At 42.1% G+C, this 15,991-nt stretch overlaps 1 protein-coding gene across 4 annotated transcripts in view; it reads left to right on the top strand.

The window, feature by feature from the left end:
- hydin (HYDIN axonemal central pair apparatus protein) overlaps positions 1–15,991 on the top strand; it is a 1,146,554-nt gene that overhangs the window by 741,021 nt on the left and 389,542 nt on the right. For all 4 annotated transcript variants that reach the window (XM_059992477.1, XM_059992476.1, XM_059992474.1 and 1 more), the window contains 3 exons: positions 2,887–3,015; positions 4,906–5,089; positions 10,855–10,996. In XM_059992477.1, the coding sequence (XP_059848460.1) occupies positions 2,887–3,015; positions 4,906–5,089; positions 10,855–10,996 (455 nt within the window). The remainder of the gene's footprint in view (positions 1–2,886; positions 3,016–4,905; positions 5,090–10,854; positions 10,997–15,991) is intronic.

Below are 15,991 nucleotides of genomic sequence, written 5' to 3'. Positions count from 1 at the left end.
ATTAGGCCATTCTGGCCCTTCGAGCCACACAGCCCAGCCACCCCTAGTCTAATCCTGGGACAATTTACAATGACCAATTAACCTGGCAACCAGTATGTCTTTGGACTGTGAGAGGACACCCATGCAGCCACAAGGAGATTCAGTTCAGACAGTGGCAGGAATTGAATCCAGATCATTAGTACTGTAAAGTGTTGTGCTACTGTACCTCTCCAGGCTGACAACATGCCTGAATGTGATTGATAACATCTCCACCCCACCTCCTCCATCACAATAATTTAGTCACCTCCTCCCTTTCCCATAGAATCTGGCCCCAGAACTATGATATCACAGAAGCCCAATTACCTTCAATCATGGGTTTGAATCTGACCTCAGTGAGTTGATATTCTGATTCAATTAGCTCAACTCTTCACTTGTCCAAGCACAAACTGAAGGAGCTAGTCGCCCTAGAGACCAGCGTTGATACCTTGTTTCCTGCGCTGGCACTATTGTAACATCTGGAAAGTGCAGTTCATTTTCCAGGTCTGCAGCTTCTGTGGTGTAAAATAACAGGAGCTATGTGATCACCTGCAAGTTACACTCCATTGAGCCATTGCTGCAAGGTCAAAATCCTGGGGCTCCATAACTGCCATGAGCAGGAAGCCACCCAGCAGAGAGCAGAGCAGCCGATCGCTCTCAGGAGCCGCTGGTAAAGTGGCATTAAATGATCGCTCTTCAAGCAGCATCTAAGTTTCACAAAAAGATGCCTGATCTCCCACACACGATCTGACCCAGATCCTGCATTCCTTTATATAACCTTACTTGATGTGTATCAATGTTGCTGTCTCATCATGTAGGCTTTCACTCCAGTGGTAAACCTGCTGAGGAAAAGGCATGAGATGTCCAGTGTTAATTTTGCAGGCCCCCTGGGAAACTCGTTTCCAGGATCCACGCAGATGTTCTGCCAGCTGCCCTCTCCCAGGCTCCAAAGTCACGTAGATGCATTTGAGGAAGCTGATTTACTTTGAAATGGCAGTAAGAGTTGTCCTATCAGGAGAGACAAGGTAGTTTGGATCAGTATTCCTTGAGTTGATAGGAATAAGGGGTAACCATATTCAAACAAATTGAAACATTAGAATGTTTAGCAAAGGTAGATGAAATATTTCCACTAGTGGGAGTGTCAGAAACAAGAAGATTTAGCAATAAAAAGAGACATCATAACAACTCCCCCAAGGGTAGTGAATCTCTGGAATTCTCCGCCCCTGGGGGTGATGGAGGTTTGATCAATGGATATATTTAAGGTGGAGATAGATAATCATTTGATACATCAAGAAATTGAGGGCTATGGGGAACTGGCACAGAAGAGCAGTTGGTGCCAGCATAGATCAGCCATGATCATTGATTGGTGCATAGAATGAGTTGCCTTCTGCTCCTTTGATCTTGTGTGTTATTTCTGAAGCCGGTATGTTGCATACTCTCGATTGATAATAACATGGCCACACTATTACTATTTCAGATTTAAGCAGGTTAAGGTTTTTTTTTCCAAATTTTCAACATAAGAAGACCCAGAATGTTGTTGCCATCATTTGTGCTCAAAGTGACAAATAGACCTTGGCCTACTTATAATCTCCAAGCCCAGGCAAGAGTTCACACAATGCCAGGTTATTGCAGGCATATGCAAAATAGGCAGACAGGGTGAATTGAGAGCATTGTTTGTAGCTGGCTTGCATCATACACTGGGGTGCTCTCTTCAGTTACCAGATGAGGTAACTGTAGCCTTTGGCCATGGGCAGAAGTTATCAGGTGGTGCCCGATCTTCATAGAGTGTTTCAACCCCTCAGCACTGGTGACCAAGTCATCTCCTGACTTCCAGCTCAACTCCTCCTGCCTGCTCCATATCCAGCAAGACACTCGTTCTGCTTCCTCCCCCATCCTGCGAGCTGCTTGGTTCTTGCTCTTTCATCATGGCCCAGCACAGGCAGCAATCTCCATGCTGACCTTGCCAGGAATCCTCTACAGTTGATCTCCTTGGAAAATAGCCATGTCTGCCATGCTTTGTCACTACACTCTTGGACTAAAGACTGGTACTTCAGGGCCTTCCTCTCGTGAGTCTCCTCGTAGTCTTCCTCCCATTATGCTCTCGGCTCCACCAGGATGACTTTCTTGTCTTTGGTGGACCACAGTACGATGTCTGGTTGAAGTGTGGTTTACACCACCTCTGGCAATGAAATTTCTGGTAAAGAAATGCATAAGGGCTCCAGTTTTCAAAGCTCTGCCCAAGCGTTCTTATACTTGGAACAATCCCATTTTGTCCAGCTCCCAGTGACCTTAGCTCCACTGCATTCGATAACTGCCTTTCATCCTCATGGTTCTCTGCCTCTGCCTGGACCATGTCCCGCCTATCCCTTGTCCTTGCACTCCCCTATCATTGGAAGCGTGCAGAGCCGAGGCCTTGCTGTCCCAGGCATGGGTTGCTGATTATGTCTCTCACTTGCAGGGAGCTCACTGCCTGGTCTGTGGCTGAATTGGTGGCTCACTTTTGGCCGGATCTTCTTGTGACTCCAACTTGATTTATTAGGTTGTCATCGGAGCCCTTCAGTGTTAACAACTGTACGCTTTGTGACCTTGAACTTGTCCACTACCGATGACAAGGACAGCTGTCGCTGGCCTGATCTTATGTAGAGCTCCACTGAAGAAAAACTTGGGAGGATTCCCTGCCACCAGTCACAGGGGCTCGTTGACTTTCCTCTTGACGCTTTCCACAGTGGTCATGGGGAGCTCATACATCAGAACATTTGTCTGGTATTTAGCATGCTTAGTGTACCCATAAGATTTTGTGACATATATGTGTAATATGTGAATGTTAATGCTGTAGCATTTGCATGTGATCTATGTTGCTACTCTGTCCAGATTTCCACAAACATGCAAGTTGTACAACAGCCTGTGAGCATCACCACCAGCCAGATTGGAGATGCCAATCCAATAAGCTTTCCGTTGCCAGAAGACATGTTAGTGGAGCTCCTAACAGAGAGGCTACAGGTATGGAATGGTAACACTGCATTTAGTGAGCCGCGCATAAACCAGTGAGTCGTAATATTACTGTCCAGTTTTCTCTGTCCCCTAATGTGTAAATGAACAACTTGGAGTGATGACTGTGTGGTAGCCCAGCTGACTCCTGGCCTGATCCGGCTTCTTAAACTGACTGATTTCTGTTGGAGGTCTCTAGATGGTGACTATGCCTAGTTTTCCTCCCTCCTCATTCTACCTCTTGCTACCTGTAGCCCTCCTCCATGCCGAGATCAGTCAGCCAGGTATGGACACTGATGGAGGTAAAGATGTTGTGTCTTCCGTAGTAGACACTGTTACTTACTGAGTGGAAAGTGACTCGATTTTCCTGGAATGTGGTAGTTCCAGGTCTCAAGAAGAAAATGGTCAGGACACCTATTTAACAAACCCACTATGCAGCTTAGGTTAATGAATATTTTCAGTCCTTTTTGTATCATTCTTGGCTCATTTGTTCTCTGTAATGCAGTATATTCTCTTGAAATGTAGTGACTATCTTTTTATCTGAATCCTACTGTTCTGCTTCTCCATTACTAATGTTATTAGTTTTCTTCTTCATTCCTTCAAAATGGTCTTTACTTTCAAAATTATTAATTTAATTCATTTGTCTTTTACAATTTGAATTCCAATCATATCTTACTTTGTTTTGAATGTTTCACTTTTAACTTGCACAGCTTTCTCTGTAGTAAAGCTTCATTTCTTCTTCTTTTCTTTCTTGTTTATTTAGTTGTAGGTTAAATCTCCCAGGTTTATTATTCTTTGTATTTTATTCATTTCAAAAACTTGCTGACATATTTTCTCCTCCTTTTCTAACCCACTATTGCTGCTGTGCAGAACACTCTTAATCATGATCAATCCCTTCATACTTTTCATCTCAGTCCACAGAGATTCTGATCCTTTCTTAACTGGAATTGCTTCGTATTCTGTTACCTAGATCTTTTCACTAATTAGCACAGCTATCCAGTGTGTTTCTTTGATCTGTATCCTTTCTGGATGTGTCATAACATCCAATAATTAACTAGCAGACACGTTCTTTGCTGTCTCTGACTGATTTCTACCATACAATAAACTACTATCCACCTTGATTGTGTATTTTTTTTGTTGTACCCAATTTATTAGTTTTTTCATTACTTTCTTCCCTCTATTTTTAACCATCATTTCTTTTGCTATGTTTTATTTACTGGCTTTTTAAGTCATCTTTATTTTTTCCCTTTATTTGACCTTCACATATTCTTTTATAATCTTTAGACATGTCATTTCTGGCAAATTGGTTCTGCTTATTACTTGTTTAAAGTCCTATCTCTGGCCCTGTTTAATTTAAACCAAACATTTAACAAATGATTTGATTTGTATCAGTTGGCATCTGTTAGCATTTAGCATTCATGTATGATATCTATATTCCTGTCTCAAATTTGAAGAATATTATGAATTAATTGAAATTCTCCTTGTCCAGTTACTGGTGTACATGTTGTTTGTAGGTTGCTTGTGAAAACTTTCACTGTTACATAAATGGGCATCTATATTTATAAATGAATCATAACATTTCAGATCATTTTTTTGTTGTGTGAGGATGAAGTCCCTCAGAGGAAAATAAATTCAGTGCTAAAGTGAACTTTATTGTGATGTTTTAACTCCTGAAACACAAGCAGACTGTACTGGAAAATCTCAGTGGCCCAGGCATCACTTGTGGGAATAAAAACAGATAACATTATCAATGAGGTACTAATGAATTAGACTCTTGTTTCTCCTTCCCCAGCTGATGCCTGTCCTGCTGATTATCTTCAGACATTTTTTTTCCTTTTATTTAAGATTTCTAGCTTTTATATCATCAATTAACCTGTTTTTCCTTGCTAATTTCTGTTGTAGCTGAACGACTGTTGCCAAGGGTTTGTATTTGATGGACTGGAGAATCAGCACAGTAACAACGAAACCTCTACCCTCCTAGCTGTCCTAAAAGCAATTAACAATCGACGCCACATCTACTTTATCACCCTCAGTCAGGACTATGCATTAATGAAAATCAAAAAGAAAGCCAAACTTCAAGCGGAAGGTGTGTGTTTCCTATACAAAGGCTGTACAAAAATAGTCACTTTGAAATGAATATTAACAGTAATTTTTCATGTGATTGAAGTTTTAAGTGTATCAAAATATTGGCAAAAGGAACATTTTCAACTTCAGTAGTGTCATGCTAGAAATATCTTGGCTGTAATGCAGAATAGAAATCCTCCATAGGTGCTTTGCCCAAATGTTATTAGTTATCCCTTCTGATTCAATGAGTTATGTTTCCAGATCCTATTTTCAGCGGGATAGTACCATATTCACATGGTTCAAGTTTGTAGGGAATGTTTTGGGGGTAGAGAGGGAAGTTAGGTGTCAGATTAGGGTTTAGGGACAGAAATGTGGCGGAGTTAGAGGTCAAATTAGTGTTTAGGGTCAGGAACAGTTTCCCACAGGTCAGTCTGGTGAACATTCACTGCAAGTATATATTTTCCTAGGTAAGGAGACCAAAATTGCATGCAATTTTCTAGGTGTGGATAACTTCACATTTATCCACATTAAATTGCAATTGCCAAGTTTTTGCCCACCTGCTCAATCTGTTTGTTGGCAGGAAAGCTGTTTACATCCTCCTCATAGTTAACAATCCCACCCAATTTACTATTGGTAGCCAGCCATTAAACATGGCATTCCTTCTGTTCATCTGAAGCATTGATGCTTACTATGATTCGCTGAACACAAGCACTGATCTGTGCAGCCTCCCAGTTTAGCTCCCTAGTTCAGGTTAGAACTTCTTCACTTTCTAACTCAATGAAGGATTTCAATCTGTTGTGGACATTCTTCCTTCATGTCTGCACAGCAAGATTGTTAACTAAACTACCTTGGCAAATCTGTTCTTTACTTCCTCGTCCAACCACTTCAAAGGACACATTTATTTCTGTTCTCGTCTACCAACCAATTTTGGGTCTCTGCATATACATTGCCCTCAAAACCATGCACTTCATGTCAAAATTGAAGATTTAATTTTATTTATCATGCATAAATTGAAACATTCAATGAAATGTGTTGTTTGCATTAACAACCAACACACCTGAGGGTGTACTGGGACAGCCCACAGGCATTGCCAATGTAGCTTGGTAGAACAACACAAGCAACCCAACACTAATAGCAAAGCAAGTCCCTGTTCCTCCCTCCAACCCACGCACATGCAGTCCTTTACCCCCCAAGACAGACTCCAGAAGACCCAGTTCAGATGAAGCATGCAGATGTTTGGACTTCTGACCATCCAGTTGACTCATAGAGCTTCACGGTGTTAGGGCTCCAGTCAACAGGCCTGGACTTCCAATATGAACCTCAGGCCATGATCCTCAGCATTGACCACAGGGACTGGTGATCACCGAACACTGGGCCTTGTACGTCGGCCTCACGATTCACAGACCAAGGGGAACATTTGACCTTATTCTGCCTGCCTGCCTGAAACTTTGACTCTGGAACCTGCTGACAACTTGCCAACCCTTTGTCCACCCTAGTCTGTCAAATGTACATCCCAAACAGGTCTGAAGATGTCCTACTTCCATGTTGTTGTTCTTAAGATGTAATACTCTGGACTTCCTCTAATCCTGTTCCTAAAGCCCCTCTCTGTTCCCAAAACCATTCTGACGATTCCAAAACAAACACCAGAAAAATAGCCAAAACTGAGTTGTGACATCAACGGAAAGCATAGCTTGGCATCATCTTGTGGACATTCAAGCACTAGACACAGGACCACAATTACCCTAACCCTAATGTTTTTACATGCTCCTGTGCTCAGCCCATGTCCCTTCACTAGTGCACAGACTTTGCTCTTCACTATCAGTTTCTTCACTGCCTTTCCTAAATTCCAAAATCCCAGCAGGAGTCATCCAGTATCTATGTATCGTAATGCTAATCACATTGTATAAGTTTTACACCTACTTGTCTTGTTGAATTGCCCACCTTGTAATGAATGCTTTGCCTACTTAGGCAGGATGTTTGGTTTAACCTTATTTTTTAGATATCTTACCATTTTTATTTTCATGCACACCAAATTCTGTTCATCCTAGCACATGACAGCATAGCAGAAGTTTCATTGGATTCTTGTGTTTAAGTCCAAGGTTCTTTTAGAAGTTAGGAATGAGGCATAAATGCATTGCTTCCCAATCATTTTTTTTGAGATGATAGAATAAAGAGAACAGAAACGGAGCAATGATAGGGTGTCTTCCTACTTGAAGTAGAGATAAGAAGGTGCCTAGTATAAAACAATTATGTCTATATCTAAAAAAAAATTCCATAGATTACAATAATCCCATTAGAAAATACTTATTTAATACTGCAATAAAATTAACCAATGAGAAAATACTATCCGCTTAATGAAAGAACTAAGCAGCTTTCAGGATTATACTTTGTATAGCCACCTGAAGCATATTAAACTGTTATATATAGAAAAGCTACTTAAAATGCAAACAGATAATTGATAGCTAAACTGCAACAGTCAGATCCAACAGTTTCTATGTAACACTGTCAGCCCCCAGCTCTATTTCACCACCATCCATCTGTCTCCATAAATAAAGCATCTAAACATGGTAAACATGAACTTCTTACAAGTAAATCTGGTAAAGATCAAAGCAGTGGCTGAGAAACTCTCTTGCTTGATTTTCCCTGTAACATGATAGAATATTATCAAAACTCAGATGGCTTAACGTGATTAATATTTATTGCACTAGAATGTGGATGCATATGTGGAAATTTGATTAGGGTTCTCTGTACATTTACCGCACCTTCCCTCCTCTGCTCCCTGTCAATCTCAGCATTGCCCTTCGTCCTCTCAACATCCCACCATGCCCATCATCCTCATGAGCAAGCTATCAAAACTTGCCTTGCCAGCTCTACATGGGACTGAGTCTTTTTCTGCGCAGTGCTCTCTGTGTGGAGTTTCTACATTCTTCCTGTGAATTAGTTGCTTTGCTACCATCCTGGACCCTCTGGTATCCTCCCATATCTCAAAAGCAAACTGGTGGGTTCATTGTCTGCTGTAAGATCCCTCTAGTATAGGTGGGTGGTATAAAGAATCAGACTGGGCATGTGAGGTATGCTTTATAGAAGTAAGTGGAAGTGTGAAGTGACTTAATGAGCCAGTATAACCTCTTTGGACTAAAATGCTCCATCTATGTTGTAAGGAAATATGTGTAATGTAACTCTGTGTGAAAGTTCTATTCCATCACACAAGGGGCTCCTGAATGATGGTATATTGCACAACTACTCAAGCCCTAAGCTACAGAATTCTCTTGGTAACCTATATGCCGCGTATGTTTCTTTCCTATTCAAGATACTCCTTAAATCCTGCCAAATGACTAAGCCTTTTGCCACTTTATGTGACAGAAGTGAAATTTTGTCTGGTGACATTTGCAGTGAAACACCTCTGCAAAGTTAGAGGTGCCATATACATACAATTTATTATCATTATTGCTACACATTGACCAGCTTCTAGCCTCTGAAACTGATAGATTCCTGTCAAGCTTTTAAGAGCAGAACTTATGAAAACGGCAACAACAAATTTGAGGCTTTGATCATGTGGATAGTCAGTGGCTTTTTCCCAGGGCTGAAATGGTTAACAGGGGAGGGCACAGTTTTAAGGTGCTTGGAAGCAGGTACAGAGGAGATGTCAGGGGTAAGTTTTTCACTCAGAGAGTGGTGAGTGTGTGGAATGGGCTGCTGGCAATGGTGGTGGAGGCGGATACGATAGGGTCTTTTAAGATAGGTACATGGAGTTTAAAAAAATAGAGGGCTATGGGTAACCCTAGCCAATTTCTAAAGTAAATACACGTTTGGCACAGCATTGTGGGTTGAAAGGCCTGTATTGTTTTCTATGTAGGTTTTCAATGTTGCTAACTTGAAAGATAAGACTTACAAGATGTGTATCTGGACAGGATATGTTCCTAGTATTTCAGTGAGGTAGTTGTAACGTTTGTTTATTGGTCTTTGGTGTGGAGTTTGACCTGACTCCTGAGTGAATGAGTCTTGGTATGCTAAGTTCTGGGAACTGCTTCTGAACATGGAAAAATAAGTTCAAACAAAGGCCTTGGATTGTTTAGCTGTTTAATTTGTTTTCTGATATCCAAGAAGATTTCCTGCTGAGATAAACTGTTAAAACTTTTAAATTGTGTCTTTTAACACTGGTTTTCCAAGCAGAATTTTATGTAAAAGTGACTTCACTCAGGTTGGGTTGTTCCAACCATGCCTAGGTCAAATTATGTCCAGGCAAGGTTGGACAGACTGTAGTTCCGAAACATGAGTGGCATTTGGCTGAAATGTGACTTTCTGTTAGTTGAAATGGAGATGATATTTCCTCGTGGGAGAATGGTGCTGTTGTTTGCAAATAAGGGTCATCATAAGGGATGAGGTGAATTTTTTCTCTTAGTCTTGAGTCTTTTGAACTTTCTTTCTAAAAAGACAGGTCAAAGCCAAGTTGTTGGAAAGTTTTCAGACAATGCTAGGTAAATACTTAATAAGCAGAGAGGATGGGGTGAAAGGTTACTGAGAGTAAACAGGAATGGAGAATTGTGGATGTGGTCAGAATAGCTGTAATTTTATTCCATGATGTGCAGACTCAAGGATCTCACAATTCAGCAATAGTATTGTGCAGTGCCTTTACACTGCCTTTACAGGCAGTGTCTGTGTACTACAGCTGATGGTTGACATGGGGATGATGGGATCTGGAATATTAGCAGGCCTAGTTGAGGTTTTCCTGATTTTCAAGTAGTGCACTGTTTTCTGGGCTGATGGAGACAAAGAAGTGAAATGGTTGCTCTGGGATACAATCAAGGCCATTCATGCCAAGGGTCAATACCAGCAGGTGATGTCTGCCTCTCCATCTTTCAAAAGCTCTCATCTTGTGGGTAAGGGAGACAGTAGATTGGCTGCTGCACAACACAGGAGGTCACAGGTGTTCACTTTGAGGTCAGAGTGATCTGCAGTTTCCTTCCATCTCCCAAATTCATGTTGGAGGGTAGGTGAACTGCTTCTAGTGGGTTAGTGGGGGGAGTTTGGTGGGAAAATGGGCAGAATGAGATATGATGTGGGTAGAATTGAATGGTTGGTATGGACTCACTGAGCCAAAGGCCCTGCTTGCCCGGCTCTAAGATGGAGCATGCTGCTGCACCTTTCCAGCGGCAGCCAACTGACTTCAAACACACCAAGGGTGCAGGCCAGCAACGTCAGAAGGCCAAATACAAATTTAACTCAAAACTTCAACCTATATTGATCAATAAACCTTTCCCCAGGGTTTTTCAGAAGGCTGTTCCAGAAACACACAGAAAAGCCTCGGCAGAAGCAAGCTTCATGGAAAGTGACTGGCCCCACTAGACTGCATGATCTACGTGGCCATGTGCTCCAGCCATTGTGCAAAGAGCTTTGTCTGGACAGTTTTTATATATTTATAAAGACAATTGTTGCTGCCTACTGAGTTGCCAATCGCATGAGTCTGACTTAACAAGATGATTGCCTTAAAAACTTGTAGAGTCATGCTTTTACTTATGATAATAAGTATATGAAATAATAATTGATGAGGAAACATTACTTGTTTCTGACCGTACCTGATGCTTAACACGCCACAGCTTCCTGCAAAGCAACATTGTGAAGTCCAATGTTACATCTCACTATTGACAGCTGACGTTTTGCATTACAGGCAGCTAGCCTGTCTGTTACACTGAAACACTGTGACCTTTTTTTTTATATACGAAAGGCACCTGGAGATAGAATGCATTTTAAGTGACACATTGTCTGTTTCTCTAAATCAAATAACAGAACAGTTAGCAAAGGAGGAAGCAGAGAAGGAGAGGACTTACCTGAAAGAGTTGGATGAAGACGAATATGAAGCTTTGACAGAGGAACAGAGAGCAGAGTTTGATTTTAAACGTACCAGCTTATTCCGAGAACGGAGAGAGAAGTAAGTAGATGACTCAGAACTGTCAAATCCCACAGATGTACTCATTGCTGTCTGTAAAGAGTTTCTACGTCTTTCCCATGACAAACATAGGTTTCCCCGGTGCTTGGCCTTCTTTCCACATTCCAAAAGCATACAGGTTAGTAGGTTAAGTGGTCACAAGGGTGGTGCGTGCTCATCAGATCAGAAGGGCCTGTTACCATGTTGGATCTCTAAATAAAATTTGAAAGCAAAAGGAGAATGTGCAGTGCATTCAGCTGTGTGAATCTGCTCTGCTGTGCAAGGTTATTGTGACTGAGCTAATTGTTTCCTCAGGTCTGCTCCTTATGCCCTTTGTAATCCACAGAAGTCTATCCAGCTCAATTTCAAGATTTTCAGTTAGCTTAGACAGTTTCTCAAGAGAGTGCCTAATCTTCACTAAGCTTGCTTGCTCCGTTGGTAGAGTCACTGCTGTTAAGGACCCAGCTTTGATCCTTTTGGCATGATGTCTTTGTGTACATCCTGTGACTGCCAGAGTTTCTTCCCACATTCTCAAAAGCATGCAGGTTGCTAGCATAACTGGCCACAGTGTGGAATATCAGAGAGCAATTGTGAATGTGGCATGAATAAAGTGGGTTACGGTGGGATCAATGTCACATTTTATTACCATTCTTTCTTTGACCATTCACTTCTGGGTCTCTCATTTTAAAAGGTCATAAATTACAGAAATGTACAGCACAGAAACAGGATTTTTAGCCTTTCACATAATTTCTATATATGCTAATCCTTTTTGCCTGCATTATTTCCACAGACTTGTGGCTTGCTCATTCAAATAGTGGTCCAGATGCCTGGCACTGAGTGTAGAAGTTGGGATGTTGTGGTACAGTTGCACAAAATGTTCTTTCAACCACATTCGAGTGACGTGTGCCATTCTAATTGCAAACTGCATGTGATTAAGCAGGAGAGAATGTAGAAAGACTTCACAAGGAAGTTGCTAGGACGAGAAGACCTGTTTTATAAGGAGAGACCAGATGAGCTGGAACTGTTTTCCCTTGAGCAAAGAGATCTGAGGAATGACATTAGATAGATTTATAAAAACATGAGGGGTATATAGGACATGGTAGACAGTGGGAGTCTATTTCCCAAGACAGTAGAGTCCCAAACTAGAAGGCATCCATTTAGGATGAAAGGGGAAAGGTTTAAAGAGGACCTAAAGGACATATTTTTTCACCTAGTATGGTGGGTATATGGAATGAGCTGCCGGAGAAAGCAGTAGAGGCAAGTATGATTACAACATTTAAGACATTTAGACAAGTATATAGATAAACCTAACATAAGAAATAGGTGCAGGTGTGGCCATCCGGCCCATCGAGCCTGCCCTGCCATTCAATTAGATCGTGGCTGATCTGTCCGTAAACTCAGCTCCATCTACCTGACTTTTCCCCATAACCCTTAATTCCCTTTCTATGTAAAAATTCATCTAACTGTATCTTAAATATATTTAGTGAAGGAGCTTCATCGGCTTCCCTGGGCAGAGAATTCCACAGATTCACCACTCTCTGGGAGAAACAGTTTCTCCTCATCTCCGCTCTAAATCTTCTCCCCTGAATCTTGAGGCTATGTCCCCTAGTTCTAGTCTCACCTACCAATGGAAACAACTTCTATCTTATCTATCCCTTTCAAAATTTTGGATGTTTCTATAAGATCCCCTCTCATTCTTCTGAATTCCAGAGAGTGTAGTCCCAGACAACTCAATCTCTCCTAATAGGCTAACCCCTTCATCCCTGGAATCAACCTGGTGAAACTCCTCTGCACTGCCTCCAAAGCCAGTACAGTACCCTTCCTCAAGTATGGAGACCAGAACTGCACATAATACTTTAAGTGCGGCCTCGCCAGTACCCTGTATAGTTGCAGTCTGACCTCCCTGCTCTTGAATTCAATCCCTCTTGCGATGAAGGCCAACATTCCATTTGCCTTCTTAATAACCTGCAAGCCAACTTTTTGTGATTCATGCACAAGCACTCCCAAGTCCCTCTGTACAACAGCATGCTGCAATCTTCCATTATTTAAATAATAATCTGCTCTTCTATTATTTCTTCCAAAGCGGATGATCTTGCATTTACCAACGTTGTATTCCATCTGCCAGACCTTGGCCCACTCACTTAACCTATCTTATATCCTGTGCAGACTCTCCACATCCTCTATACAATTTGCTTTTCCACTCAGTTCAGTGTGATCAGCAAATTTTGCTACGCTACACTCAGTCCCCTCTTCCAAATCATCAATGTAAATGGTGAACAGCTGCAGGCCCAGCACCGACCCCTGCGGCACCCCACTCACTACTGATTGCCAACCGGAGAAACACCCATTTATATCAACTCTCTGCCTTCTGCCAGTTAGCCAATCCACTATCCATGCCAATACACTTCCTCCGACTCCATGTATCCGTATCTTATTTATAAGTCTCTTGTGCGGCACCTTATTGAATGCCTTCTGGAGATCCAAGTATATGACATTCACCTGTTCCCCTCTATCCATTGCACTCATTATGTCCTCAAAGAACTCCAGTAAGTTTGTCAAACAGGACCTGCCCTTTCTGAATCCATGCTGTGTCTGTCTAATGGAACCAGTCCTTTCTAAATGTTTCACTATTTCTTCCTTACTGACAGCTTCAAGCATTTTCATGCCTACAGTGGTAAGCTAACTGGCCTATAGTTGCCTGTCTTTTGCCTATATCCTTTTTTAAAAAATGGCGTGACATTTGCTGTCTTCCAATCCACTGGGACCTGCCCAGAGTCTAGGGAGTTTTGATAAATGATTGCCAGCACATCTACTATAACCTCCGCCAATTCCCTCAGCACCCTGGGATGCATCCCATAGGACCAGGGGACTTATCTACCTTCAGGCCCTCTAGTTTGCTCATCACTATCTCTTTAGTAACAGTGATTTTATCGAGGTCCTCACCTCCCATTTCATCCATAACATCCTTCTTTGGCATATGAGACGTGTCCTCCACCGTGAAGACTTGACATAAAATAGTCTTTCAATGCCTCAGCCATTTCCTTATCACCCATCAATTTCCCCTTCTCTTCTTCCAAGGGACCTACGTTGACTTTAGTCACCCTCATTAGCTTTATATATTTATAAAAACTTTTGCTATCTGTTTTTATAGTTGTGCTAATTTACTTTCATACTCTATCTTCCCTTTCCTTATTTCTTGTTTAGTTGTTCTCTGTTGCTTTTTACACTTTTCCCAATCCACTAGTCTCCCACTACTCTTTGCGACTATGTACACATGAGCTTTTAATTTGATACTATCTTTTATTTCCTTGGTTATCCAAGGCTGGCTTCCCCCACACTTACTGTCCTTACTTTTGACTGGAATATGCTTTTGTTGAGCACTGTGAAAAATCTCTTTGAAAGTATTCCACTGTTCCTCAATTGTCCTGCCAAATAACCTGTGCTCCCAGTCCACATTACCCAACTCCTCCCTCATCCCGTTGTAGTCTCTCTTGTTCAAGCATAATACACTAGTTTTAGATCTATTTCATCCTCCATCTGAATGCGAAATTCAGTCATGCTATGATCACTCTTTCCAAGAGGATCCCTGATGACAAGATCGTTAATCTTACCTGTCTCATTGCACAGGACTAGATCTAAGATAGCATTTTCCCTTGTAGGTTCTCTAACATGCGGCTCAAGAAAGCCATCACGGATGCATTCTGTGAAGTTCTCCTCAAGATTTCCTTGACCAACTTGATTCATCCAATCTATGTGGAAGTTAAAATCCCCCATGACAACTGCCATTCCATTCTTACAAGCCTCAGTTATTTCTTGGTTAATCGCCTCTGCCATTCCAATATTATTATTCGGTGGCCTATAGACCACACCCACCAGTGATTTTTTTCCCTTTACTATTTCTAATCTCTTCCCAGATGGACTCAACATTCTGCTCCATAGATCTTATATCGTCTCTCACATTTGCCCTGACCTCATCCCTAATCGAGAACGCCACCCTACCTCCTCTGCCATCCTGCCTATCTTTCCATATTACCTGATACCCTTGGATATTTAATTCCCAGTTATCTCCACCTTGCAACCAGGTTTCTGTAATGGCCACTACATCATATGCCTTGGTACTGATTTGTGCCACAAGTTCACTAACCTTGTTTCTAATAATTTCGATAAAGTGCCCTTATACTCATTGTCCTTTTAGAATCTAGCGACCTATGCGATTTTTGCTTTTTACTTTTATGCACTCTACTCTTACTTTTTTCTTCACTAACTCTAGCTTTGGTCTCTGCATCACTTCCCTCTTCGTTTCTGTGTGGGTTCCCCTCCCCCTGCCATACCAGTTTAAAGCCTCCCCAACAGCACTAGCAAACAATCTCCCTGGGACATTGATCCCAGCCCTGCCCAGATGTAGACTGTACGGACAGTACTGGTCCCACCTCCCCCAGAAGCGATTCCAATGCCCCAAGAATCTGAACCCCTCCCTCCTGCACCACCGCTCAAGCCACATATTCATTCTAGCTATCCTGCTATTTCAACTCTGGCTAGCACGTGGCACTGGTAATAATCCTGAAATGATTACCTTTGAGGTCGTACTCTTTAATTTATTTCCTAGCTCCCTAAATTCAGCTTGTAGGACCTCATCCCGCTTTCTTCCTACATTGTCAGTACCTACATGCACCACGACAGCTGGCTGCTCACCCTCCCCTTTCAGAATGCCCATCAGTCTCTCCGAGACATCTCTGACTCTTGCACCTGGGAGGCAACACACGATACGGGAGTCCCGTTTGCGGCCACAGAAGCTCCTCTCTATTCTCCTTACCATTCTCCGCCACTCTTGCCCTCATGCGCAGCAGAGGTGCCATGATCCTGGCTACTGCTGCCTTCACCTGATGAGCCATCTCCCCCAACAGACTCCAAAGTGGTGTGTCTGTTTAGGAGGGAGATGACCGCAGGAGACTCCTGTACTACATTCCTGCGACTACTTTTCCTGTTAGTCACCCATTC

This window comes from Hypanus sabinus, chromosome 17 (genome assembly GCF_030144855.1).
Source record: "Hypanus sabinus isolate sHypSab1 chromosome 17, sHypSab1.hap1, whole genome shotgun sequence".
NCBI lineage: Eukaryota > Metazoa > Chordata > Chondrichthyes > Myliobatiformes > Dasyatidae > Hypanus > Hypanus sabinus.
The sequence above is the reverse complement of the archived record's forward strand: the minus strand, read 5'-3'. Positions and strand labels throughout refer to the sequence as shown.